At 48.0% G+C, this 27433-nt stretch overlaps 1 protein-coding gene across 2 annotated transcripts in view; it reads right to left on the bottom strand.

The window, feature by feature from the left end:
• TOX4 (TOX high mobility group box family member 4) overlaps nt 1–27433 on the bottom strand; it is a 352937-nt gene that overhangs the window by 89729 nt on the left and 235775 nt on the right. For both annotated transcript variants that reach the window (XM_086923633.1, XM_086923632.1), the window contains exons 6-7: nt 12529–12609; nt 9806–10573 (exon numbers count right to left, since the gene is read on the bottom strand). In XM_086923633.1, the coding sequence (XP_086779759.1) occupies nt 9806–10573; nt 12529–12609 (849 nt within the window). The remainder of the gene's footprint in view (nt 1–9805; nt 10574–12528; nt 12610–27433) is intronic.

Below are 27433 nucleotides of genomic sequence, written 5' to 3'. Positions count from 1 at the left end.
ACTGGTAGTGCTGTTTTTGAATGGTGAACCTTAGATACTTTCTGTGTGAAGGATGCAGGGGAATGTGAAAATATGCATCCTTGAGGTCCAGAGTTGCCAGGAAGTCCCCTTGCTGAAGCAGTGGGAGAACCTGTTGCAGAGTAAGCATATGAAAATGCTCTGACAGAATGTACATGTTGAGCGGTCTGAGGTCTAGGATGGGTCTGAGAGATCCGTCCTTCTTTGGGATTAGAAAGTACAGGGAGTAAACCCCTGTTCCCCTTTCTTGCAGTGGTACGAGCTCTATTGCCCCTTTTTGCAGCATGACTTGAACTTCCTGCTGCAACAAGTGCAAGTGCTCGCCGGACATAGGACGGTTTTTTGGAGGTATGTTTGGTGGGATGGAAGTGAGTTCCAGACAATAACCGTACTGAATAAGAGATTTGACCCACCTGTCCGTGGTGATGGGCCTCCACACGGGCAGGAACTGCTGTAGTCTCCCCCCGACCGGTGTTGTGTGGTCGGGGGGCAGTGACAAGGCGTCACTGTTTGCTGGCAGTGGAGGACCTGGAGCTGTTATTTCCACGTCCTCTGCCCTTGACGTTGTTGCCACGGTATCCACCCCTACCCTTGTTGGTATATGAGGATTGGGTGTTAGTCTTATAGAATTGTGTGGACTGTGACGCTTGCCCCCTTGAGGTGCCTCTGTTATTGGAGCGGCGAAAGGAACCACCCCGAAACTGCTGGGACTGAAGGGCACACATAGATTTAGCAGTATCCGTGTCCTTTTTCATTTTTTCAAGTGTTGCATCCACTTCTGGTCCAAACAGGTGGTCTGGATTTACTGTTTGGTTGAGGATGGTAGTCTGAATGTCCGGTTTAAAGCCTGATATTCTGAGCCATGCATGCCTGCGCAGCAGAACGCTAGTATTAATCGCTCGCGAGGCGGTATCAGCCACATCTAGAGCACACTTGATGGAGGCATTCGTAATAAGTTTTCCCTCCTGAATCAGCATTTCTGCGCCCTCCTTATACTGATCTGGCAAGTGCTGTAGCAGTGTTTCTAGGGTGTCATAGTGTGCCCTATCGTAGCGTGCAAGTAGCGCCTGCGTGTTTGATATGCGCCATATATTGGCTGCCTGCGCAGCAATACGTTTCCCTGATGCCTCAAACACTTTCGATTCTTTGTTAGGGGGAGGAGCATCACCCGTGGTCTGCGAGTTGGCTCGTTTACGTGCGTTGGAGACCACCAAAGAGTCCAGTGGCAACTGTCCCTTGATGTACGTTGGGTCAGTGGGCGCTGCCTTGTATTTTTTATCAATGCGAGGATTGATGACTCTTGCCCGGGTGGGCTCCTTGAAAACCTCTGGCGCATGCTTTAGCACACCCTTAAGCATTGGCAATGTTTTGACGGTTTTTTCAGCCACTGAGAAAGTGTCAAAAAGAAAATCGACATCCACTGGGTCAGCATGGAGGTCGACGTCATGATTGGCTGCAGCCCTTTCAATTAATGCGTCGAAGGCTGCAGAGTCCTCCGTTGGGGAAGTCTTCGCAGCAAAAAGCTGCGGCTCTTGTCCCGACTGAGGGTCCTCAGGGTCGCCCCTGGCAGTCCATGGCTCATGCACATCCTCTGGGTCCGAGTATGCTGGGTAATTATACTCGTCCTCCTCTTTTGCGTCACCCTCTCCAGCGTTAGATTGAGTGGGTGAAAGGTCCAGACCTTGTGGAGATGCCGGTTCCATAGGGGCAGATGCACCTGCAGAGTCCAACTTACGTTTAAGGGGAATGTGGAAGTGCTCCAGCGCAGGTTCCGGAGTGATCTTCCTCTTGAGTAGAGAGAGCTTGCCTGTGTTGGCGTCGATGAGGCCTGTCGACGCTCCTCGCCTGCCAGTGGTTGAAGCAGTGGTTTCGGCACCACCAATGGTGCCTTCGGCGTAGAAACCAGCTTTAAGGGCCCCCCGGCCCCATGTTTCGGAGCGAAAGCCTTCGGCGCCGTCTTTGGCGGCAGCGTGAAGTGAATCGGTGTCTGCGCCTTTGCCGGCTTCTGCGGAGGCTTGTGCGGCACGGTGTCCTTCGGCTCGGGCGCCAAGGCCTCTTCTCGAATCCGCTGAAGGGACTCCGCGACCTTCTTGGTGAGGGATGGGGAGGGCCGGATCGGCTCGAGCGAGTCCTCCGAATCCGGATGTGGGTCGGCGACTAAAGCAGGCGTCTTCGGAGCCGACGCGGCACCACCCTTCGCCTTCTCGACTGGGATCGGTGCCGTAACAGACTTGGGGTCGTCCTGACGCTTCTTGGAAGCCTTCTTATGGTCATCGACCTTCTTGGCGTCGACGCGACTCTTTAGAGCGTCGACCAGCTTCGGCGCCGACGCCGCAGCGTCGGGCGTCTTCGCCTTAGGCTTCGACACCGTGGTCTTCGGATCGGCCATCTTGGCGTGGCTCTTGAGCTCGACGGCCATCTTGGATTTTTTCGGCGCCGAGGCCTCTGGCGTCTTTGATCCAACCAGTGCGACTTGCACTTTCGATCCTGATGGTGTTGACCCCGATGGCTTCACTTTCGGTTTCTGGACCGGGAGTGGGGCATCCACAATGTCCGTGGCCGGGCCAGGAGGCGGGGCCGTGGGACGAGTATTGAGGTCTTGGGTAAGGCCCGAAGGCGATCCCTCGTCCTGGGCCTTATGATGGGGTTTGACCCCAGAGTCAGTTTGAGGATGCTCCTCCTCTGAGCTATCCTCCACGGTGGCAATGGCCCCGTCGTCGTCCCCTACCTCCTCGACGACTTCCTCGAACTCCTCGTCTCCCGCGTCGTAGTCTTCCTCGCCCTCCGACGCTGGGTTAGAGTCCGAAACATTTAGGATGGTGTCGTCTTCAACATCCTCTTCAAAGATGTTAGCCGGTGGGGGTGCCGAACTCTGGGCCTGCAGTCTTGCGGCCCGGCGTAGCTTGAGAGTCTTCTTCGACCGGAACTTGGAGCAGGCCATACACTTGGCCTCGTCGTGGTCCGGCGACAAGCACTTGTTGCACACTGGGTGCACGTCGATGTGCGGGTACTTTGAGGCACACACTGGGCACCTCTTAAATGGACTTCGTTCCATGTTGAAGTAGTCTGGAGCGTCGTGTGGGCCCGTCCGCGCCGAGAGCACGCGGGAGGGCTGCAGTAGATCGGAGCCGATGAATAACCAACCCGACCGATAACAATACCGACGCGAGATCCTAAAGACCTTTTGGTCTCAAGTAAAGAAACTTAAACAACTATCGATTCCGACAGAGGGAACCGAAACACATCCGAAGCCAATGGCGGAAAAAAACAATCTGGGGATGGAGTCGATGCCCATGCGCACTGTAATCCAGGGGAGGAGCGACCTATCTCTTGATACTTCGAAGACTCTTCCAGGACAACAATGTGCAATCATCCGGACCCAACACTAGGGGGCGATCTATGCACAGATATGAATTCAGCAGCCCACATGCCTCGAACATACATACAACATGGGCTGGGAACTTGGCAATTCAAGTTCCACCGCACCATGGTGGCTTCACTGAATCCAGGGGTGTTTGGTACCAAACAGCCTTTTTGTAATAAATACAACTGGATAGCAGTGTGAGATTTATTAAAACATGTACTCAGAGGACACCTCAGAGATGCCAGGCGATCCTGACCCGATATACTGTGATCCCGGACTTGCCTCATGCCTCCAAAAGATGCCTGCAGCCTCAAACCGAAAGGTCCTCCCAAACGCGACCAGGAGCTGGGAAGATCAGACCCTAAAAGGGACCCCTGCACCCGATGCCCCATGGCCTTGGGTGGCCCAAAAGACGGTGCCTAACCAACGCCGAACATACCAACGTACCCCTTCACGTGGTGGTCGCACCCAGAAGATCTTCGTCCCCGAGCATGCAGTGTGTTTGCAAACCGGAGCTCCCCATTGAACGCTATAGGGCACCCAACGCCAAAACAGCCCTCTGCACCCGGTCGCCCCAGTGCTGTTGAGTGTGCATCTTTTGTGCTGGCCTAAACCCCCACCAACCAGAGGCCCCCTATTCCCCATTGGATAACATTGGGCCTCAGCACTCTGCACCCGGCCGGCCTAGAGGGTGTAACAAGAGTGCATCCTTGACCTGAGAGCCCTGTGAGTCTAACCCCAGAAAACCAACTCCCACAACAAAGTACTTACCTTTGAACCAATAACACTATTTTCCTCCATAGGATAACACTGACTATTTTTCTATGAATAGTTTTCAAGTGTTTGGTTGGAAAATCTAAGAAATCCTTTAAAACTGTAACTAAATAACTAAAACGCTTTTACTTACCTGTTTACAGGAAATGTCCCAGTGCAGTATCCAGGTATACTGCACTGTGTAAGAAAAGTAATCTAAAAAGTAACTTACATGATATTCTGCTAAAAATCCTTTACAAAGTATGTGTGCTGTATTCTGAAAAGCATTACATTATCAGTAACACTTCTGTATTCAAATCTAAGTACATTTACAATTGCAATACAAATTGTATATATACTGCAAAGTATCACTTACCTGTGCCAGGCTTGCTTGGTTCTAGGAAATAAAATAACTAAACATATTTTTATACAAAAACAATTGGTCTGAAGTTCAGCCTTTGAGTCTGTGAATTCATTTGCTGAGTGTGGACAAAAAATGCTTAAAATGCTGATAAAGCCTTACTGCTTGACTACAATACCACAAATAGAGAAATAAGTGCTATCTACTTTACCTTTGCCTACCTTTTGGGTTCCACTAGACTCTGTGCAAACTATACCTTACTTTGGTATAGTATATACAGAGCCAGCTTCCTACAGGGATTACATGACTGGAGCTGAAAGGCTCCAGGAACACGCCGTGGCTCTGCTCTCCTTAGAGCACTCTAAAGCAAAATCTGCTGCCTTCTCACCGAACAGTCTAGAGCCATTGATAAGCATGTCCGTCAAACGCAAGACATCTCCTGAGAAGCCAGCGGACTTCAACTAGGCATAGTATCGAAGCACTACACTGGTGCCCACAGCATTACCAGACAGTCCGAGGTGTCCAGGCACTAGAAGATCAGAAATACAGCTGCATCCCGACCACAGTTAACAGTTTGGGCTAAAACAAAAAGGCCAAGAGTCATCTGAGGGAGGGGGGGGGGGGGGGGGGGGGGGGGGGGAGGGGGGTTGTTACATCCACTTCAGACGTCCACAAGAAGGTGGGATCTGGAGTGGCGTTGATGCCAAAGAAAAGAATATCAGTCTTATATGACTTAAGTTTTAGACAGCTAATGTACATCCAATCGATTACTACTTTGAAGCAGAGTTGAAAGGAACACCTAGTTGAGGAAGCGTTTTTCTGAAAAGTCAGAAGGAAATGGATGTCATCGCCTATAACACGAGTCTCACGTCAAGAGTAAACAAGTTTCGCCAGTGGCTTCAGATAAATGTTGAAGAACCAGGATTGCCGACGGATTAGCTATGATGATATCAAGGGTATGGCCTGCTTTGTGTGTAGGGACTTGATTAGTTGTTTAAAGTTGAATCCTTCCATAAAGGACAGAAATTGGGTTTGTTATATTACACATGAAGGTGAGCAGAGGCATCATGAGGGCGGTATATAAGTGCACCAGATAATACAAAAGTTGGGGCTAAAACAATGGTGAAGGACAATTCTTTTATAGTATTAATATTAGTCAGCTTAGATATGGCGAGGAGTAAGAGGAGCAGTGTTAGACCTGGGGTTACCAGTCCACATAGCGTAGCCTGGCACAGAGTAGGAACAGCTAATCTCCAAAGGCAATTGTGTTGTGCTTACATCACTCACAGTAACCCAGCGCTCAAACACTGAAAATAGACGACACTACACTAGTTTAGAAAAATACAGGTACCTTTTATAAAAGTTCTTTGAATTATCTTCTACCACTAGCAGTGTTTAAATTCAGTACAGTACAATCTTCCACATTCAAATATTTGATTTCATAAGCTTTTCAGTACATTACTTGATACCTTTTGTCATCCCCTACTGAAAGAGTCACAGCAATAACATCTGCACCTTATCTCTTCCCCAATATTTCCCCAGTGTAATCAGGGTACCAGCAAGAACAAATTCCTTTTAGGTTGAAATCAATTGGTACCTTACCCTTGGGGTCACAGTGTCCTCCTTAGCTAGAGGAAACAGCTGCTTAGCACATTTCTCCACAAGTTTTATACTGGTAACTCATTCTACACAGCTGAATTTCTAAATAGAAACAGGCAGTTTTAGTTGATTATTACATTTAGCCATATAGCTCACTCTACAGCCACCTCAAATTGTTAGGTTTTCACAATAACTTCCTGGGCACCAGAATGATCGGTATAAACATAGGCCCCTCAAACAACTAGGCCTTATCTTTGAATAAGCCCTACTACTCCGTATTCTCATTAGTTGGGATTAATAAATTGCAGACAGAATTTTCACCCTCTCCCAGAATGGTCTTTACCCGGTAAGAAAGTAACTAGAATAAACGAGTTCAGTCAGTAGGTACGTTGTTCGTTGCACAGTTCAGCAGGCTTGAGGAAATCAAAGCCGGTGCTTCACTTTCTAGGCCCTGATAGCTCCCGCCACTGTAGGCCTGTTAACGATCTTCCCCGCCCACCGGGCTCGATTCCCAGCTTACTTCAATTGCCAGGCTGACAGGCAGTTCTTACTCGGGTCAGATCTGTTCTCACTGACAAGAGAAGGCCCCGCTCCGGCTGGTTCGGCTTGCCTTCTCGTTTGCTGCTCTTCGACCTGCCGGCTTCGGTGGACACCTGTCAGCGCTTCCGCATTCCTTCCCTCATCGGCTTCTCACAGGCAAGTTGCCGCCCAGGCCCGGCCTCCACCAGCGTCTCTCCTCCCCTTTCCGACGTTGCAACACACTCGCCAGACAAAGGTCAATTTGCTCCCTCCGGCTCACGCTTCGCTTCCACAGTGGTGAGCTCGCGTCTAAGGCACTCGCATGCAGGAGAGGATGACGGCGAGTCGCCAGGCACTTCACCCCACTCTCGGTGAGTTCAGTCTTCAGTCTGATGGGATATATCTCCGCTTTTACCTCTCAATGGTCCCGCACTAAACTAAACTTTGGGCAGGTAATGTAAGGCTTCACCGCCCCACGGTGCAGAGCTCTTCACACGGTGATTAGGTTTCGTCTGAAATTGCCACAGTTTTTGGACGCCACTACTTCCTAGATCCAGACTGGCCACCGACAACTTATGAGGGGCAGCACAGGGACATCTGACCAGAGGCACACCACAGGCCGAAGGAGTTAACTGGGACAAATATGGCAGGGTTCATTCAACAGGCAGGTGGTCACGTCAGAAGAAAAGAGCTGCCGGCCCAAGGGATGATCTAACCCCAATCAATGCGCCTTCCTCCCCACACTATTGCCTCACTCCTCTCCAGATTCTACCCAAGCCTCCTGGTCACTCTAAAATGGCCGCCCTAGTCCTGACCTTTTATAGGCTGGCTCTGGCTACCGGAACTGGCTAGAAGGTTCTAGAACTTCCCTATTAAGTCCTATGGGTCAGAACTTCTGAGGTAAAAGATTTGGCAGTTACAAGCCACCATTTTGTGTCTCTGTTTTCACCACTTCTTAAAAGTGCGTCAAGGCCTCAAAAAGTTATAGGGACAAAGTAGCACCTAACCCCCAGGACAACACCAAAAATCCCAGTGGACATAAAAAGGCGAAAGGAGTTAGGAGGCAAAAAGGTGACAAAAATAAATAAATAAACAGGAGGGACCACCCAAAGGGCTGACAGGTCTAACAAGCAGCTTATAGTAGTCACCCCATCCCAGCAGCCGAGCATTCCTTGGGCCAGGTTTTGGTTAGAAACAGGTCCCACTGGTTCTCTGCCAATGAGTTGAAGGGCATGCCTTGGTACAGACCGGCAGTTAATGAGGCAGGCAGTAAAGGAGGAGCCAAGGATGTGACAAAACACCAGGCTGTACGCAGCATCGGTGAACGAATAAAGGGCTGAGGGCTAGGAAATCTCGAGTACACCGAAAAAAGAATTGTGGCTCTGCGTGGACACAAAGGAAGGCAGAAGAGGAGTTCAAGTTAAGGAGCGTATTTTCAATAAAGTGCAAATGCTTCTGAATTCCTGAAAGACTATTATTGTCTCCCCCTCAACTGCGCAAAGAGAGGAAAATAACTAAAGAGATACAAGCGATGGGATTTATGTGAGTCCGGTGCCCCCAAAGATCCACAGGGACTCCCAGTTGGGTAACTGCCAGCGGGTTCACCCTCAGTGCTGTATGGGCCCCTTCAACCTGTTTTTGTTCCGTGCCAGCATCAGTAACCGCACAATGCTCAACTAGATCAGCGTAGCCCCACAGCAATATAAATTAAAATTCCATAAGTACAATCAATCAAATCACCCACAATATAAATTCAAATAATAAAGCCAATTAGAACAGCGTGGCCCCAGCAATACAAATTCACTATTAAAACGTCTAAACTATACACAGAATAGCTTAAAATGTGTTTTTTAAAATGACTGTGGGGAAAAACTAACCGCCGAGTGTCATCAGTGAATATAGGGCGGAGGGCATCGTCATAGGATGGTGGAAATCCTACCCCAACCCGTCCACTGACATTTTCATAAGACTGGTTCTGGTCAGAGTCCAATCCAAAAAGCTGGTGCAATGTCTGTGCTCACCTATGTGGCAGGAAAATTACTTGAGTCAAATTGGTTCAGAAGAGGCAGCAGGACATAAAGATATGGATGTTGTCAACATCAAGATGATGCAGGCTCAGATTTGGACAGGACAATTGATTTTGGGTCCTCCTTTGGTGCAGGCAGCGTTGGTGCCCACGTCAACACTGGAGGAGCTGGCAGATGATATCGCTGGTAATGATGCCGGCATGGAACCCAAAACAGGTTGAAGGGGCCCAGACAGCACCAAGGATGTACCCACTGGCAATAACCCAACTGGGATTCACTGTGGATCGTCAGGGTCCAAAAGCGAGCTAGAGGGAGCCAGAAGAATGCCAATATTGGCAGTATGGTGTCACCAAATGAGTCTACCTGCCAAAAGACCCAGGTATGGCATTAGCTTCTTGGGGGAACAGGAGAGAAACCACCTCTGAAGATCGAGTTTCAGGAAAGGGCTGAGGACCTCTTGTGTTTGTTTGACAAACCAAAGATTTCAATCAAGAGGACGTCCTACCTTGGGAACGACTTCATGAGCAAGGGTTCTCGCCTTTGATTTGGGGCATGACTGACATGGAGTCGTCAGGTGTTTCATCACATTGAGCTTTGCCTCACAATTGTGGGTGGCCTTAGGGTTTATCTGAGTGTAGACGTCCCTAGCTTTGGAGTTATGTGAAAAACAAACACCAGAGGCACACCTCATGGGGATCTGTCAAAGATATCAGTTTGCTAAAGTCACTACAAAGTTTGAATTCTGCTCTTTTAAGGGGGTGATATCACTTGCACACTGGAAAATGTTTTAAAGAAAAATCTCTGCGCTGAGTGAAGTTGAGCTCCCGATCTGCATTTGAAGGTATAGAAAGAAAGGATCAGACATCATCTTACACCAGTGGTGCTTATATGATTCTCAGTTCCTCACTACTGGAATGGAATAGCATTGACAGCCGCATGGGGCTACCTAATGGTGCACAGAGGCACTAATTTTAACTTTTCCAGATATAATCCTTGAAGAATTCACAAAGTGAGGAATCTAGTTTTGAAATAAAAGCACATGAAAATGTTCTTTCAACAACTCTATTGGGGAGGAAGCATTCATATATTGTGCATGTATCCAAAGTTTTAAAATAATTAACATTTTTTGGTTATACTAAACAAAAACATTAGCAAAATCCTTACCTCTTGTACAACTTCAGTCACCATCTCCATACGTTCAGGAGAAGCCATTGGTTCAGGGCTGGGAACTGGGGAGGCAGTTTCGATAGGCTGGGCCACTGGCAACACTGGGGTTGGTGTAGGCTCAATCTGCACAGTTTGTGACTGGAGAGGAGGTGGTGGTGGCTGAGGCTGCAAAGGCGGCTGAGGAGGAATGATCTTGATTTGGAGCGGTGGGGGCTGCTGGCACTGCAGGTTGAGGCGCACTTTCTGCATGGCCTGCAGTGGGGGTGGTTGCATTGTGGTTCCCGGCTGTGATTGTTGCCCCTGTGGCACTTGGGGCATCTGCTGAAGCCGCGGGGGCTGCTGCATCTGCTGCAGGGGTGGTGGCTGAAGTCGTGGCGGCAGCTGCATTACTGCCTGGAGGACGGAACGTGTGAGCATCTGTGCTTGAGTGCTGGGTACCTGGCCTGAGGTCTGGAACTGGAGTTGCTGGCCTAGCTGAAGACCCTGCAATCCCCTTGCAGTCACAATAGTAGCAGGACTCTCACTCACAATTGCCCCTTGACTCCTGACAATAGATGATGAAAGTTGACCTAGGGCCAACTTAGAGATAATGATCTTGGTGATGGCAGGCTGCTTGGTAGAGGCAGGTGACTGGTTGGTTACTGTGGTCACTGTGGTGTACTGCGGGAGGCCAGTGGTCACAACGATGGGTGGAGAAAGTCTAGGTGCCTCCGCCACCTGTGGGGAGGGCTGAGGAGACTCCAGTTCCACTGTTTCTACTGCAGTCTGGAAAAAATTTAAAGTAATATCAACACAAACTGAAAATGACCTAAGATAATAGAAATGGAATCAAATACTTATTATCTAGGTGTAATCTCGGCCTTGATTTACTAAAAATGAAAGGTTTCACTAATGATTACAATGCTTAATTGGAAATTGAAGTTGGTCGCTAATGGGGTCAATGATGGCGATTAACACTATCGCTGTTAGAGTAGAGCAATAGAGAAGCTTTCCCTCGATTTAGACAGACAAGATTGAAGATCTACAAAGGAATTATGCTTTATATTTTCAATCAGGTAACCATAACGATAGCTTTGGAGCTGGGTATTTAATTTTCATTAATGCTCTAGGAATACACTCTCCCAAGGAGGAAGAGTCTGTAAGGAAATGGTCCCGCCCGGACATTGGGATCCCTTACATGATATGCCACCTTTTATGATACATATTGTCATAAAAGCATAGAAACACTACCAAAACAAGTAAATATTGATGCCATTATAACCACTATGAGAGAGGAACTTCAATAAAATGATATAAGGAAACCATATTCTAATGGTATGACGGCTAAAATCCACATGTGTTGCAATCCTCCTTACTTGTCAAGTACCAATCACGGAGTCTACAATTCTGTATTCCTGTTGCAAAAATTTTATTTTTTTATAGGCAACAGTGATGGCACAATGGGAGATAAATGCCATCCAAGCCAAAACTAAATCATGGCTAAAATGTCTAAACCACTGCAGCAGGGAAAAACATGGCTTCATCTAGAGCAATAAAAAAGCATCAGGGGATAGATGGGCAAACATGGAAAGTGCTTCAGACTGGGCTCAAATATTTGACTAATTCTTAAAATACATTGTCATGGACAATGAAACACTTAATTGCAGCGACTTCTCAGCACTGTTATCCTCCCAAGATCATTACACCTTTGGACTTCTCCAGAATACTGAACAGTTTTATCAACACTATGTTGAACCCTGAATCACTTTCAATAGTATATAAGAACTTAAAGACATTAATTGAGCCAAAAGACTCTGTCCAAATAAAGTCTAGTACCTGGAGGGGTTCCTGACTGAACTGCACCATCTTATTCTCAATTCTGACACTTGTTTATTGACTTTCTTGAACTGTAACCTGCCAAAGCTGGCGGCTGAGGGTAACAATGACCTGGGAGGACAGACATAGTAGAAAAAGGTTTCATTTCACTAAATATTCCTGCTCAAGCATGGAATTCTTTAGACTATGTGGGATTAAAATGGAATCCTAAAAAATCTAGATTTCTTTGAGAGGCAATGCTTAATGAGGACTGCCTTTTATTTCTCAAAGGGCATTGGACAGCAGCTAGACTAGAGAACAGAGTTCATGGCATGTAATTATAGATCTGTGTCACAGGAATCCTAGTCTTTGAAGCAAGTTATACACATTTTCCCTTGGATTTATTTCAGCCAATTTGTATTTTTTGCATACATTTTAGTCTATTAGAGTTTGGTTTCTATTTCAGTTGTTAATGTAAATTTATCTGCTTTGCTTTTTTTAGTAATGCCAAAACTGCATTGTCTTATTGCATTTGCTGAGTACAGTTTAACTACAAGGTACCTTATTCGAATAAATGTTCCTCACCTATCCTTGTATTTCATAACCAAATATGTTTAAAAACCAATGGCGACAAATTTAACTAACCAGAACTGTAGGGCAAAATACAATTTACTTTGATATATTTAATTCTCTGCGACATTTCCTATGCACTCCAATCTACTGTGTACTTCTATTTCTATCAGAGCAAACAGCAGCACCTCTCATGCTTGATCAAAAATGTTTTAGCATACACTATGGTGAGAAGAAATTTTGCATTTATACATTTGGGTAGTATTGTAACTAAATATACTGGATCAATCACTCAAATCGCATTCGCCAACAGCTCAAAACTTAAATGTGGAACAGATCACACCATTCTTCTTTACCTGAGAAAGCTGATTTGCTTTGTAAGCCGCAAGAGCTTTGAGGTATTCCTTCTTGGCTGCCTCAGTCTTCCTCTTGTACACCTGGAGGATTGAAGTCAAACTGAGATTAACCTGTGACGTGGATGCTGCGCTCTGCTCAAAAGGGCACATTACTGCTTTATCACTTGAAATGAAAATTATGGTTTTACACTGTAGGGAACCCTTATCCCTACTCTGTACGTTCTGTATCTGGGCATGCTAGGAACCAAATATAGCAAATGCCTCACAGAATCCTACTACAGATCAGGAGCAGCTTGATAATGCCACCTAAGATGAAGCACAGTTGCTTCATAGGGGAAGGAGTCAATTGGACAATCAATTGAAACGGTCAAGTAAGGACAGGTTGCAAGGAAAAGTCACATACCACTCTCTAGCAACTTTATCCCTTCTTATATTCATAATCCTAGAATAATTACCAGCTGTCAAACAAGACCTGCAATCTGGATATTGTGGGGTGTTTTGACCATTTCTGACACTGACTCCCACCCAGATTTCAGGTGGGGGAGGCTGTGAGGTGACTTTGCTACAGCTATTTTCTTGAAATAGAACACAAACAGCTAATTAGGTCAATTTTTATCCAGTGTAAAAGAGGTTGATATGTGGAAGGAGTACCAGAGAGCTCTTCAATTAGTCGGACACCTTTTTAATATTCATGTTCTCCCGTCGGCTCTTAACACCTTGGCTGCTAGGTGTTTTCCCCTCCTGTGCTGGAAACTGCACTTTGGCTTTATTCATGATGAGCTCAGCTCGTCATCAGCACAGCTCAACTGTGCATCATGACGAGCTGGGCTCGTCATGAGCATCGAAAGGGTTAATTTACACTCCTTAAGGTTTAAATATTGATGAAATAATGACTACATGCTGCTTTTATCATACATGTTGATGAAGACACTGCCCTGGCACAAACGCAATGTCAAACATGGATTCTGACTGGATATAGGGAAAAGAGAAACCGGCAAAACAGGACTGCTGATGTTTCACAATACTATAGCTCTTTGGATTGAGACAGTGTGGCCTGCCTCAATTTGTGATCTCCCTGTTTTCAGTTCCAGAAGCAAGAAGGATAATGTTACTTACCCAGTAATCATCTGTTCTTGGCATGTAGAGCTGTAGATTCACATGCTGTGTATACTCCTGCCATCTAATGTTGGGTCCGGATGTTCGCACTTAGTTTTTGTTCGAAGAAGTCTCTTCCAGTCACGAGGTAGGCGACTCCTCTTTTCGGTGATAGTGCGCATGGGCATCAACAGCATTGTTAGATTGTTGTCCTGCAGAGAGCGAGCTGGAGTGATAGTAAGGAATAGAGATGTCCATGCATATGTATGTAAACTAAAGAGAAATGCAGCAGCTACAGGTACCCGGGGATGTGGGTGGGCACACGTGAATCTACAGCTCTACATGTCAAGAACAGATGCTTACTGTATAAGTAACATTATCCATTCGAGGCATGCAAGCTGTAGATCACATGCTGTGCATGGACGTTATAGTAGTATCCTCCTAAAGCGGTGGATATCCTGTAGCTGTTGGAGTTGTCTGAAACAGATTTTAAGTACTGCTTGACCCACATTGGCTTGTTGTCTCGCTAACACATCTACACAATAGTGTTTGGTTAACGTGTGCAGTGTAGACCGTGTTGCAGCTTTGCAAATGTCAACTAAGGGAATGTTGCCCAACAAAGCCATAGTGGCCCATAGCTTGCAAGTGGAATGTGCCCTGGGGGGTACAGTTAGAGCCCTCTTTGCTTTTGCATTGCAAGTTTGAATGCACTTAACAATCCACCTTGCAATACGAGATTTGCCGATAGGATTACCCTTGTGTGGCATTTTACGAAATTATTTTGTTCTTTCAATGTAGTACACAAGTGCTCTTGTGAGATCTAAAGAGTGTAGAACTCGTTCTGCAACAGAATCAGGTTAAAGGAAGAATACAGGTAATTTTACCGACTGATTTATGTAAAATGCGGATACTGTTTTAGGTAAACATTTGGGGTTGGTACGAAGAACCCCTTTGTATCTGTGTAGTGGAAAAATAGGTTCTTGTATGGTTAGTACTTGTAGTTCGCAGGATGCTTCCAAATTTAGGGGTGGGCTGCCTGCTGTTACGGAGTGGATGAACACCAACTGCCTCCAGCTGAACGCCAATAAAACGGAGGTGCTGCTGGTAGGAAAGGACAGGAGTCTCTGGAGTGAGCAATGGTGGCCCACCATTATTGGTAATGCTCCCAACCCCCAAGATGGTGGTTAAAAACCTGGGGGTATGGATGGATTCTACCCTCAGTTTCCAGGATAACACTAAGAAAGTGGCCGGCACTTGCTTCGGCCTTCTTCAGTGACTTTGGCCCAAGTTGGCGTTCTTTGATCCTCCTACTTGTCAGCTGATTGTCCAATCAGTCATTTTATCTAGATTAGATTATGCAAGCTCACTCTTCTTAGGGGCTAATCAAGCTGAGGTTATGCGCTTGCAGTGTGTCTAAAATGCTGCCGCAAGAGCTCTGCTGGGGCTTCCGCGTAGCTGCTCTTCCACCGGTGCTATCCGACGGTTACATTGGTTGCCCATGGCCAAGCGGATTGAATTTAAGGCCCTTTGTCTGTCCGGTAAGATCTTGAAGCTTGCGTCGTCCGGTCTTTTGGCTAATCTGCTGGTACCTTATGTTCCGAGGCACCAGCTGCGTTCTCTGGGACAACACTTGGTTATAGTCCCCTGAGTGAACCGTCTCCAGACCAGGGGACGATCCTTCTGCTGCCTAGCAGCCAAGCTATGGAACTCCCTGCCCTTCCAGATCCGTAACTTGGATTGCTTTCTGGACTTCAGGAAAGCCATTAAAACATTTCTCTCCCCCTCTGCCTAGCCCTTTCCCTTCGTGCTCTGTTTCTCGCGCCAACCTGTTCAATTTCTTAGTCTAAATGTTTATCTGCTGTCAGCACCGAGACGCCTCTTCGCTGAGGCAGCTGCGCGCTATATAAGCTCAGTTAACATTAACATTTCACTCACTCTCCTTAATGAAGTGCTTGCAATGAGGAAAGCGGTTTTCCAAGAGAGGAACTGTGGTTCACATTTGTACATGGGCTCAAAAGGTGGGCCCAATAATCTTGTTAGGACTATGTTAAGATTTCACACTGGGGCAGGTGGGAGTTTTGGTGGTATGACTCTTTTTAGTCCACCATGAAAGCTTTAATTACGAGTATTCTAAACAACAACAAATGCTGCCTATTTTGTAGATACGCAGCTACTGCCGCGAGGTGTAGTCTGATGGAGGTGTAAGCCAATGCGGACTGGAACAGGCATGGAACAGAAACTGCGCTATTGGCAGTGACAGAGGAGGCACGGAAGATCTTGGACCAGGGAGGATCAGCAGCCATAATCCTCCTGGACCTCAGTGCCGCTTTCGACACTGTCAATCACCGCATACTTCTCTCACGGCTTGCTAACATCGGGATCTTGGTCAAGGCTATTTCTTGGCTTGAATCGTTCCTCACCAACCGTTCTTTTCAAGTATTTGAGGGCTCTTCCACCTTCCCAAGCAGGTCTCTTCCCTGCGGTGTCCCCCAGGGCTCACCCCTGAGCCCTACATTGTTTAATGTTTATATGGGGCCACTAGCTGAGGTAGTCCGTCCATTTGGGATCAAAATCATCACATAGGCAGACAACACCCAGCTAGTGGTATCCCTTAACCAACTTAACACAAACCCAGACAGACAATCTCAGGACCTGCCTGGAAGAAGTTTCCAACTGGATGACCCGGTCATACCTTAAATTCAACGGCGATAAAACCAAGCTAATGTTTTTAGGTAACCCCTCCCCACTAGCTCTCAAGTCACTCTGGCCCCCCTCACTAGGGCCACCTCCTTCCCCCAAAGAAAAAATGAAGAGCCTCAGCATATGGCTCGATAAATCTCTCAACCTGAATGCCCAAGTCACCAAACGATAGGCAACCTGCTTCAGCCGACTCAGGCTAATAAGGAAAATCCTTCCCTTACTGCCCTTCGAAGCTAGGAAAATAATGGTACACAGTCTCATCCTTTCCACACTGGACTTTGGAAATGCCCTGTACCTGGGTGCCCCTCAATTTACTCTCGACACTCTCCAGATTGTGCAGAACTCCGCGGCACGGACTCTTCTCCAAATTCCCCGGCGCCTCTCAATAAAGTCCGGTCTGAGGACCCTCCACTGGCGGTCAGTGAGACGAAGAATTGAGTTCAAGACTCTCTGTATTTCCCATCAGGCCTACCGGAAAACTGGCCCGTCCATAAATCACTCTTTGATCACTCCACACAATCCTGCAAGACACCTCAGATCATCCTCCTCCTCTTTGGTGACAGTCCCCAGGATTAAAAAATCCAGATGTGAAGGCCGGTCCTTTTCTTATAATGCCTCAAAACTCTGGAACTCACTTCCCCTCAACCTGCGCTCAGAACCGAACCTGCTTTGTTTTCGCAAGCAGCTAAAAACTCTACTTTTCTCTCACTCTGATTAACTCCCTTCTTTCCTTCAGCACGCCTCAGTCTGTAGGGCTAGGACGCCTCAGGGTATCTATCGCACTTTATAAATTCACTTAACGATCCATCTGGCTATTCCTGCTTTGGAAATGGGGTTGCCTTTGTGCTGTGGAGAAAAGGCAACAAACAGTTGTTTTGTTTTCCTGAAATCCTTTGTTCTGTCTATATAGTACATAAGAGCTCTCTTGACGTCTAATGTTTGTAGAGATCTCTCTGCGACATTTTACGGATTAGGATAGAAAACAGGCAGTTCTATGGTTTGGTTCATGTGGAACTGCGAAATCACCTTAGGCATGTTTGTGCGTAGTACAACTCTATTTGCGTGGACCTGTATGAATGGCTCTTGAATGGTTAGTGCCTGGAGTTCACTAACTCTTCTTAGTGAGGTAATGGCTACTAGGAAAGCAACTTTTCAGGTCAAAAATTGAATCTCACAAGAGTGTAGAGGTTCAAAAGGTGGTCCCATCAGTCTGTTGAGGACCACATTAAGGTTCCAGACTGGTGAAGGTGGTGTCTGGGAGGGATCACTCTTTTGAGTCCCTCCAGAAAAGCTTTAATGGCAGGCACTCTGAATAGTGAGAGGTGCTGCCTGTTCTGAAGATAAGCTGCTATCGCGGATAAATGTATACAAATGGAACTGTACGCCGGATTACATTTGTATAAGTGCAACAAATAACAGATAATGTTTTGAATAGATGCATCCAGTGGTTTAATGTCATTATTGTGACAATATATGACAAACCTTTTCCATTTAGCCGCATAACATGCTCTGGTTGTGGGTCTTCTTGCCTCCTTGATGATGTTCATACATTCTGGTGGCAAGTTGAGGTAGCCAAATTCTAAGACTTCAGGAGCCAGATCGCCAGGTTGAGCTGTTGCGGATCTGGGTGCTGAATTTCGCCATGGCTCTGCGTTAAAAGTCTGGGTGTTAGCCGCAGTCTTTGATGCGGTACCACGGAAAGTTCTACTAGCATGGTGTACCATGGCTGGCGTGCCCACGTTGGAGCAACCAGGATGAGTGTCATCGAGTGTTGCTTCAGCTTGCGTGCCACAAGCGGTATTAGAGGTGCTGGGGGAAAAGTGTATGCAAACCTGCCTGACCAGTTCATCCATATCGCATTGCCCTGTGACTGCGGATGTGGGAACCTGGCGGAGAAGCTTTGGCATTTTGCGTTTTCCCTTGTGGCGAATAGGTCTATGTCTGGATGACCCCACTGCTGGAAGTACGGTTGGAGTACTGATGGATGTATCTCCCACTCGTGCATCTGGTGGCTGTGTCTGCTGAGCAGATCCGCCATCTGGTTGTCCTTGCCCGGGAGCTGTTCCGCCATGAGGAAGATGTTCCTCTGAATGGCCCACTTCCACATGCTCTGAGCCAGATGAGACAACTGTGGAGAGTGTGTTCCTCCCTGCTTCTGTATGTAGTACATGGCAGTCATGTCCGTCCGGATCAACACGACCTTGTTGCACAAGTGTACTTTGAAAGCTTTCATTGCCATGAAGATTGCCATTATTCCAGAAGGTTGATGTGCACCTTCTTTTGTTGTGCTGTTCATAGACCCTGCACTGTGTAGTGGAGTACATGAGCTCCCCATCCCTGGAGAGATGCGTCCGTGGTTAGTATAATCTGTGGCACAGGCTCCTGGAACGGTCGGCCCTTGCAAAGGTTTTGTGGGTTCCACCAATGCAGAGAGTTGTATGCTCGACCGCTCACCAACACTAGGTCTTTCAATTGTCCTTGAGCCTGATTCCACTGACGTGCCAAGCACTCCTGAAACGGACGCATATGTAGTCTCGCGTGCGGGACTATGAAGATGCAGGAGGCCATCATGCCTATCAACTGCATAAACACTTTTGCTGGAAGCGAGTGCTGGGGTCTGAATTTTTGTATCAGCAATTGCATGCTGTTTATCCTCACTGAATTTGGCTGAGCTTTGGCTGCCAGAGTGTTTATTGTCGCGCCCAGGTACTGTCGCACGTGGGCGGGCTGAAGATGTGACTTTGGATAATTCAGAGAGAATCCCAGATTGTGACGAAGATGAATGGTGTGGGACATGTGGCTGGCACACTGATGGGCCGTCTTTGCTTGAATAAGCCAGTCGTCCAGATAAGGGTAGACATGTATGTGTGTAGGTGTGCTGCTACTGTCGCCAGGCACTTTGTGAACACCCTGGGTGCCGTTTTTACTCCGAAAGGGAGGACTTTGAACTGATAATGTTGATCTTGAATAGTGAACCTGAGATACTGTCTGTGTGATGGGTGTATGGGTATATGGAAATACGCATCTTTTAGATCTAGTGTTGCGAGGAAGTCTCCCTGACTGAGTAACGGTAGAACCTGCTGTAAGGTGAGCATATGAAAATGCTCTGACAGAATGTAGCTGTTTAGAGGCCTGAGGCCCAGTATGGGTCTGAGAGACCCGTCCTTTTTGGGTATTAAGAAATACAGAGAGTACACCCCTGAGCCTTGGTCTTCTACAGGCATGAGCTCTATGGCTCCTTTTTGCAGCATGCTGACGACTTCCTGCTGCAATAAGTGTAAGTGCTCTGCGGACATAGGACGGTGTCTTGGTGGTATGTTGGGTGGAGTGGATGTCAGCTCTAGACAGTACCCGTACTGGACAATGTCTCTCACCCACCTGTCTGTGGTGATGGATTTCCAGACCGGCAGGAACTGTTGCAGTCTCCCCCCGACAGGTGTTATATGGTCGGGGGGCAGTGACAGGATGTCATTGTTTGTTATTGGCAGAGGATCTGGAATTGTTGTTTCCTCTTCCTCTGCCCTTGATGTTGTTTCCACGATATCCACCCCTGTTGTTTTTATTGTAGGTGGATTGTGTACCTCCTTTATTATACTGTGTCTGCTGTGTGGTTTGGCCTCTTGAAGGTCCTCTAGTATTGGAGCGACGAAAAGAGCCACCCCGAAACTGCTGTGACTGCAGAGCCCCCATAGACTTCGCAGTCTCGGTGTCTTTTTAGGTCTCGCCTGTCGATGCGCATGCGCATCGAGCTTGCGAGACTATGGGGGCTTAATAATAATAATAATAATAATAATAATAATAATAATAATAAAGAGCTTATAAAGCGCACAGTAATGCCATCACGGCATGTCCCCGCGCTAAGCTAGCAGAGAAACCAGCAAGAGAGAGAATCCAGAGGTCTATGCTGTGTATAAGTGAGTTTTCAGCAAGGCCCTAAACCGCGCTTCACTACTATCGAGTCTCAAGGCCATGGGAAGTTTGTTCCATTGTTGAGCTGCATGGAGCGCAAAAGAGCGACCACCTATTCTGGCCTTCCTCGTCCTGGGGACTGTCAGCAGACCGGTCCCCTCCGAACGAAGGGTCCTGGAGGGTTCATACCGGCTAACTAGATCCTTTAAATACGCGGGCGACCTATCCCAGACAATCCGATGACAGAAGAGTAGGCACTTAAAACGTACCCGTTTCTTCACAGGCAACCAATGAAGCGCATCTAGCGCCTTCTGTGAATTGGCCCTCCTAGGTCTTCTCAGCACCAACCTGGCGGCGGAGTTCTGGATGACTTGGAGGCGGCCCAGGCTACCCTCGGTTGCCCCCAGGAACAGTACATTTCCATAGTCCAACCGCGAGGTCACCAGTGCCTGTGTTAAAGTCCTTCTGGCCGCAAGGGGCAATAGGTCTAAAGTTTTATTTAGGGTCTTTAGAACTCCAAAACATTTGCCCACAAGACGCCTAATGTGGCCATCATACGAGAGGGAGGGATTCATCCAGATTCCCAGGTTCTTTACTTCCTCACAGGGGGTAGGAGTAGGACCCAAGCAAGAAGGCCACCACTCAGCTGACCAGTTATCGCTTTTTCCCCCCACCACCAGCACCTCTGTTTTAGAACCATTGAGTTTTAAACAGTGGGAGTCCATCCATTCTCCCAGTGCCTGCATGCAGGATTTAAAGTTGGTAGGAGTGTTGGAGGAGTTCTGCGATAAAGAGATCAGCAGCTGGGTGTCGTCGGCGTATGACACCAATTCCACCCCAAATGATTGTACCACTTCTGCCAGAGAGGCCATATAAAGATTAAAAAGAGTGGGGCTAAGAGCCGAGCCCTGAGGCACTCCCTGATCTAATGGCATCTTTGCTGAGCGACAAGTCCCTTGCTTAACCTGAAAGCATCTCTCTGAGAGGAATGACTGTAGCCAGCAAAGCGCATGACCAGCCACCCCAGCTTCCTTCAGGCACCGCAGCAAGATGGAATGTGCTACGGTGTCGAAAGCTGCACTCAGGTCGAGCATAATTAGGGCCATTGTGTGACCTGCATCAGCCCCTGCTCTTAAAGTCTCGGTGGCTCGGAGGAGAGCTGTCTCCGTGGAATAGCCCACCCTAAATCCTGACTGAGATGGATGAAGTAAGTTCCACCTCTCCAGGTGTTCCGAGAGCTGAGTATTAACCACTTTCTCTGCCACCTTCGCCACGTACGGTAGTAAGGAAATAGGCCTGAGGTTTTCCAGCACCTCCAAGCTAACGTTAGGTTTTTTCCTTATTGGCAGTACTATGGCTTTTTTCCACTCTTTGGGGACTTGTTGAGTGCAGAAGGAGGTGTTTAGGACCTGCCTAATATGAGGTTCCAGGGCTGACGCTCCCTCTGACATGACCCAAGCCGGTGCCGGGTCGTTGGGGGACCCGGACTTCACACTTCGGCAAATCTTTATAAGCTTGTCCACTATGGGAACCTCAAAAGTATGTAGTGAGGACTCACAGGGTACCATTGAGCTGCCTACTGCAAAATCTGTGCCTTTAACTGGGACTTGAGAAAAGGAGGCATAAATCGCTTTCACTTTATTAGAGAAAAAGTTGGCGACTTTATTACATCCCTCCACCGAGACCTTTGTGGGGGTACTAGATCCCGAGACTGAAGATATTTCTTTATATATTTTATATAATTCACGCGAGGAGCACTCGGCTACCTCAATGCGTGTCTGAAAATATTTGGCTTTGGCTCTCCGTACCGCATACTGATAGCTTCGATGAGAAGAGCTGTATATGTTCTTAGCCAGTGTAGTCGGGTTCTTCCTCCAACTCCTTTCAAGTTTTTTGCAGTTGGACTTGATTTGCTGTAGTTCAGGAGTGAACCACAGGGCAGTGTGTTGTCTGCCTTCTCTAGCTTTACCCTTACTCAAGGGGGCTATCTCATCCAGGGTGGAAGTCACAAGAAGGTTAAATTCCTTGTTCGCCTGATCACTATCCGTCGCACACCATGACTGTGCTTTCTGGATGGCGCTTAAGAATTTTTCCTGAGTATACTGCCTCCATTTGCGTCTCATAGTGTTTCCCATCCCCTTCTCAATCACCCTACCAGGTTGGTAAAAACATAGGAAAGGGACCAGGAAGTGATCGGTCCAAGGGAGCTGACAAGGGGTAAGTGCTTTAATCGTATCCCAGCTAGCAAAAATGGGGTCCAAACAATGACCCCTTTGATGTGTAGCTGCAGCACTTAACAAACTAAGCTGAAGTTCTTGTAGGACAAGGCGAACATCCTCTGCCTCCTTTTGTAAGGGATCCTCAAGGTGGAGGTTCAGATCCCCCAACACTAACACTTTGTTGTGTTTAATCGCAATCTGAGCAGCCCCTTCAAGTAAACTACTACGGAAGTTGCCCAGGGAACCAGGAGGTCGATATATGAGGATGCCCGAGATTGCTTCATGCTCAGTGAGTTTGATGGTGAATGCGCCGGCTTCACAGTCTTCGATTGTAGCTGGTTTTAAGACACACTCAAACAGTCTTTAACCAACTTGCAAGGAATCGTGGCGATTCCTTGCAGTGCCCGTGACATTCAAGCTCAATGCGCATGCGCATTGAGCTTAAAAGCGCATGCACATGCCCCCAGCCGCCTGCCTTGCATGTATTTTCCCTCAGGCGCACTCCTCCCACACCCCCGCTCCGCCCCCTCCCCTGCCTGCCGTGTCGCATTTCTTCAGTTCCCTCAGCCGCACTCCAGGACCCTGCTGCTTTCACACCCTCTCCCCGCTCCGCCCCCTCCCCTGCCCGCCGTGTCGCATTTCTCCTCCCCCCTCCCCTTCTCTGCCTTCCCTCCGTCTTGTCTCTTTTGGTCTTATTCTTGTTTTAACTTTTTTTTCATCTTGGTTTGCCTTTCTTCACTTTCTACTGCAGTACCACACTCAGTTTGTCCCTTCACGCGACAGCATTTCTCAAATTGCAGTAAGTCTACAGCGGGTCACTTGTTCTTTTTGATGCTCTACTTCGTTGCAGTTTGTATTTTAAATTTGCACACTTTTGATGCGGCCGCTGCTTTCACTTTCGCGTGCACAGGGACGAGTCCTCTTCACATCCACCCCCTACAAGTGGTGCCTCCCGCTCACGTGCTGCTGGGTGGCTCTTGTTTACCCCACACTACCCAACCCACCATCTTCGGGGCACTGTACTGTCTCGCCCGCCAGATTTGCATTTTGCCTAGCACCCTCGCCTTCAGTTCTCGTTGACAGTAAATAATAAAGCGTTTCCGCTATGCCGGCTCTGCAGTGCAGGACCATGAACCATGTATGATAACATCACCTAAAGTCGCCATTCACATACAGTTTATACTACCGACTTTCAAAGGCCCTCATGCTTGTCTGGCTCCTCCCTAAGTAAAGCAATCCAGAAGTACAACTCTGAATCAAAGACTCTCTGCCTCATCTCTTTTACGCTGAGGTATCACCAGGTTAATATCAGGTTAATATCAGCGCTCAAGAAAACTGGATCTTCGGTGCAGTGAGGAAATAAATCATTACCTTTCTGTTTATTTCTATTTACAAACGTCTGCCATCTAGCAAAGTTAAGAGGCAGCTTCTAAATGCCTTAGCTGAACACCTGTTGTTTCTATCATCCACTATTTCCCACAGAATATTAAAAAGATGAACCTGTACTCCCTAATATGAACCTTTTGTTTTCCCTCGAACTTGTTTCTTAGTTTGGAGGCCATGTCCTGTAATATAGCTTGTGTCCTTATAAAATGGCAAAGTGACTGAAGCTGGCATATTTTTTAAAATGTCCTCGTGGGAGTGACCAGAAGCCCTCTAACCCCCTCTCCCTGCTCTCCTCTCTCTCTCTCCCTCACTCACTCCACTCCCTCTCCTCTCCCTCCTTCCCTCTCTCTCCCTCCCCTCACTCTCTCACTCTCCCTCTCTCTGTCTACCTCTCTCTCCCTTTCCCTCACTTCCCTCTCACTCTCTCCTTTCTCACCCTCTCCCTCTCTCTCCTCTCTTTACCTTCCCCCTGCTCTCCTTTTTCCCCCTCTCCCCATCTCCCCCTCTGCCTGCTCTCCTCTCTCTCTCTTCCTCCCCTCTCTCCCCCCTCCGTCCTTGGCTCTCGTCCTCCCACTCTCTTCTTACCCTCCCTCTCTCCCTCTCCCTTACCCTCTCTTTCTTTACCTCACTTCCCTCTCCCTCTCTCCCTCTCCCTCTCTTCCCTCTCCTCTCTCCCCGTCTCCGTCTCTCTCTCCTCCATCCCCCTCGATCTCTCCTCTCTCTCCTCTCTCCCCCTCTCTCTCTCCCCCCTCCCCTCTCTCTCCTCTCTCCCTCTCTTTACCCTCTCCTTTTTCTCCCTCTCCCCATCTCCCCTCTGCATGCTCTCCTCTCGTTCTCCCTCCCCTCTCTCTCCCCTCCGTCCTTCGCTCTCGTCCTCCCTCTCTCTTCTTACCCTCCCTCTCTCCCTCTACCCTCTCTCCCTTTCCCTCTCTCCCTTTCCATCACTTCCCTCTCCCTCTCTCCCTTTCCCTCTCTTCTCTCCCTGTCTCTCTCTCCTCCATCCCCCCTCTCTCTCTCCTCTCTCCCCCTCTCTCTCTCCTCTCCCCTTCTCTCTCTCCTCTCTCCCCCTCTCTCTCCACTCCGTCCTTTGCTCTCGTCCTCCCCCTCTCTTCTTACCCTCCCTCTCTCCCTTTCCCTCTCTTCCTTTCACTCACTTCCCTCTCCCCCTTTCCCTCTCTTCCCTCTCCTCTCTCCCCGTCTCCATCTCTCTCTCCTCCATCCCCCTATCGCTCTCCTCTCTCTCCTCTCTTCCCCTCTCTCTCTCTTCCCCTCTCTCCCCCTCTCTCTCCTCTCTCCCTCTCTTTACCCTCTCCTTTTTCTCCCTCTCCCCATCTCCCCCTCTGCCTGCTCTCCTCTCTCTCTCCTCCCCTCTCTCTTCCCTCAGTCCTTCGCTCTCGTCCTCCCCCTCTCTTCTTACCCTCCCTCTACCCTCTCTCCCTTTCCCCCTCTCCATTTCCCTCACTTCCCTCTCTCCCTTTCCCTCTCTTCCCTCTCCTCTCTCCGTCTCTCTCTCCTCCATCCCCCTCTCTCTCCTCTCTCTCTCTCCTCTCTCTCTCTCCTCTCTTTACCCTCTCCTTTTTCTCCCTCTCCCCATCTCCCCTCTCACCACTCAACACTCTACCCTCTCACCACTCACCACTACACTCCCTCTCCAATCCCTCTCTCTCTCCTCACTCACCTCTCTCTCGCCTCTCTCCCCTCACTCACCCCCTCTCCTCACTCTCTCCAGGCCTGACTCTCTCCTCCCCTCTCACCACTCACCACTCTCCCCTCTCACCACCACTCTCCCCTCTCAACACTACTCTCCTCACCACTCTCCCCTCTCCTAATTGCATTTTTTCACGGCCGCCTGGCCGTGACACCACATCAAAGGGCTTCTCCTCCCCTAATTATTTTTTTACGGCCGACCGGCTGTACTTTAAGTTTCACGCCCGCCATACAACATACAACCACACATACAACCACATGCACAACCACATCAGTGCACGCTTTCACCAGTCACACACACACCACAAGCCGTCGGTGCACGCTTTCACCAGGCACACACCACCAGCGTCAGTGCACGCTTTCAGCAGGCACACACACCACCAGCCGTCAGTGCACGTTTCCACCAGGCACACACACCACCAGCCGGCAGTGCACATTTCCACCACTCAGCACCACCACAGCACCACTCAGCACCACTACAGCATCACTCAGGGGCACCACAACATCACTATGTGCTACAACAGCATCACTGAACGCCACAGCATCACTTGTCCCCAAAACAACATCACTCAGCGCCACCACAGCATCAATCTGAACAACCTTTCAACAACAACTGGTTCAAATATTTTCTGTCAATGTTTCAAGCTTTATTACAAATGTCATAAAAAATGTTAAATGTTTTCACTTCTGTTCTTGTTAAAACATTGGGATTTGTCAAATCAATACATGTAAAACAGGGGAAAACTAAACATGTACCTTTACTAATGCTATGGATGTAACATTTGCTAACTTTATAACTATTGGCATTTCTAATAACAAAATTAATACTTTTATATTTTGAAAAACAAACAAAAAATAAAATGTATTTACATTTTACACACCAAAAGCTCAAACTTTTCACATCCACAGCCACATCCACCGCCACCAGATCCACCACACCCACCACCACTACATCCACCACCCCATCCACCACCACCACCACCGCATCCACCACCACCACATCCACCATCACCACCACATCCACCACCACATCCACCACCACATCCACCGCCACATCCACCGCCACATCCACCGCATGCACCACCACCACATCCACCACATCCACATACACCGCATCCACCACATCCACATCCACCACCACCTCCACCACCACCACATCCACCACCGCATCCACCACCCCATTCACCACCACCACCGCATCCACCAACACCACATCCACCACCACCACCACATCCACCACCACCACCACATCCACCACTGCCTCCAACACCACCACACCCACCACCACCACATCCACCACACCCACCACACATCCACCAACACATCCACCAACACTTCCACCACCACCGCATCCACCACCACCACATCCACCACCGCATCCACATCCACCACCGCATCCACCACCACTGCATCCACCAACACCACATCCATGGCCACCACCACATCCACCACCGCATCCACCAACACATCCACCACCACCATATCCCCCAGATCCACCACCACCACATCTATATGTGTGTGTGTGTGTGTGTGTGTGTGTGTGTGTGTGTGTGTGTGTGTGTGGCTCTGTGTGTGGCTCTGTGTGTGTGTAGGTGCAATTGCAATGTTCTTGGATTTTCGTCACAATAAAATACACTGAACATAATCTTCACAAAAGTTATTTACAAACGTTTAAGGTATTGCCATTATAAATTACAATAACTTTTATTTAAGTATTAATTATTTTCAAAAATAAAAGCCATTGTTATTTGTAATATCAATACATCTAAGTCACGTGAATACAACACACATTGCATTACAAATGCCATAGGTGTCACATTTGCGAAAGTTAAAACTATTGACATTTTAACTGACAAAGCTATTAATTTTGCTATTTTCAAAACCAACAC

This window comes from Lissotriton vulgaris, chromosome 5, assembly GCF_964263255.1.
Source record: "Lissotriton vulgaris chromosome 5, aLisVul1.2, whole genome shotgun sequence".
Lineage (NCBI taxonomy): Eukaryota > Metazoa > Chordata > Amphibia > Caudata > Salamandridae > Lissotriton > Lissotriton vulgaris.
This window is presented reverse-complemented; position numbering and strand designations above follow the sequence as displayed.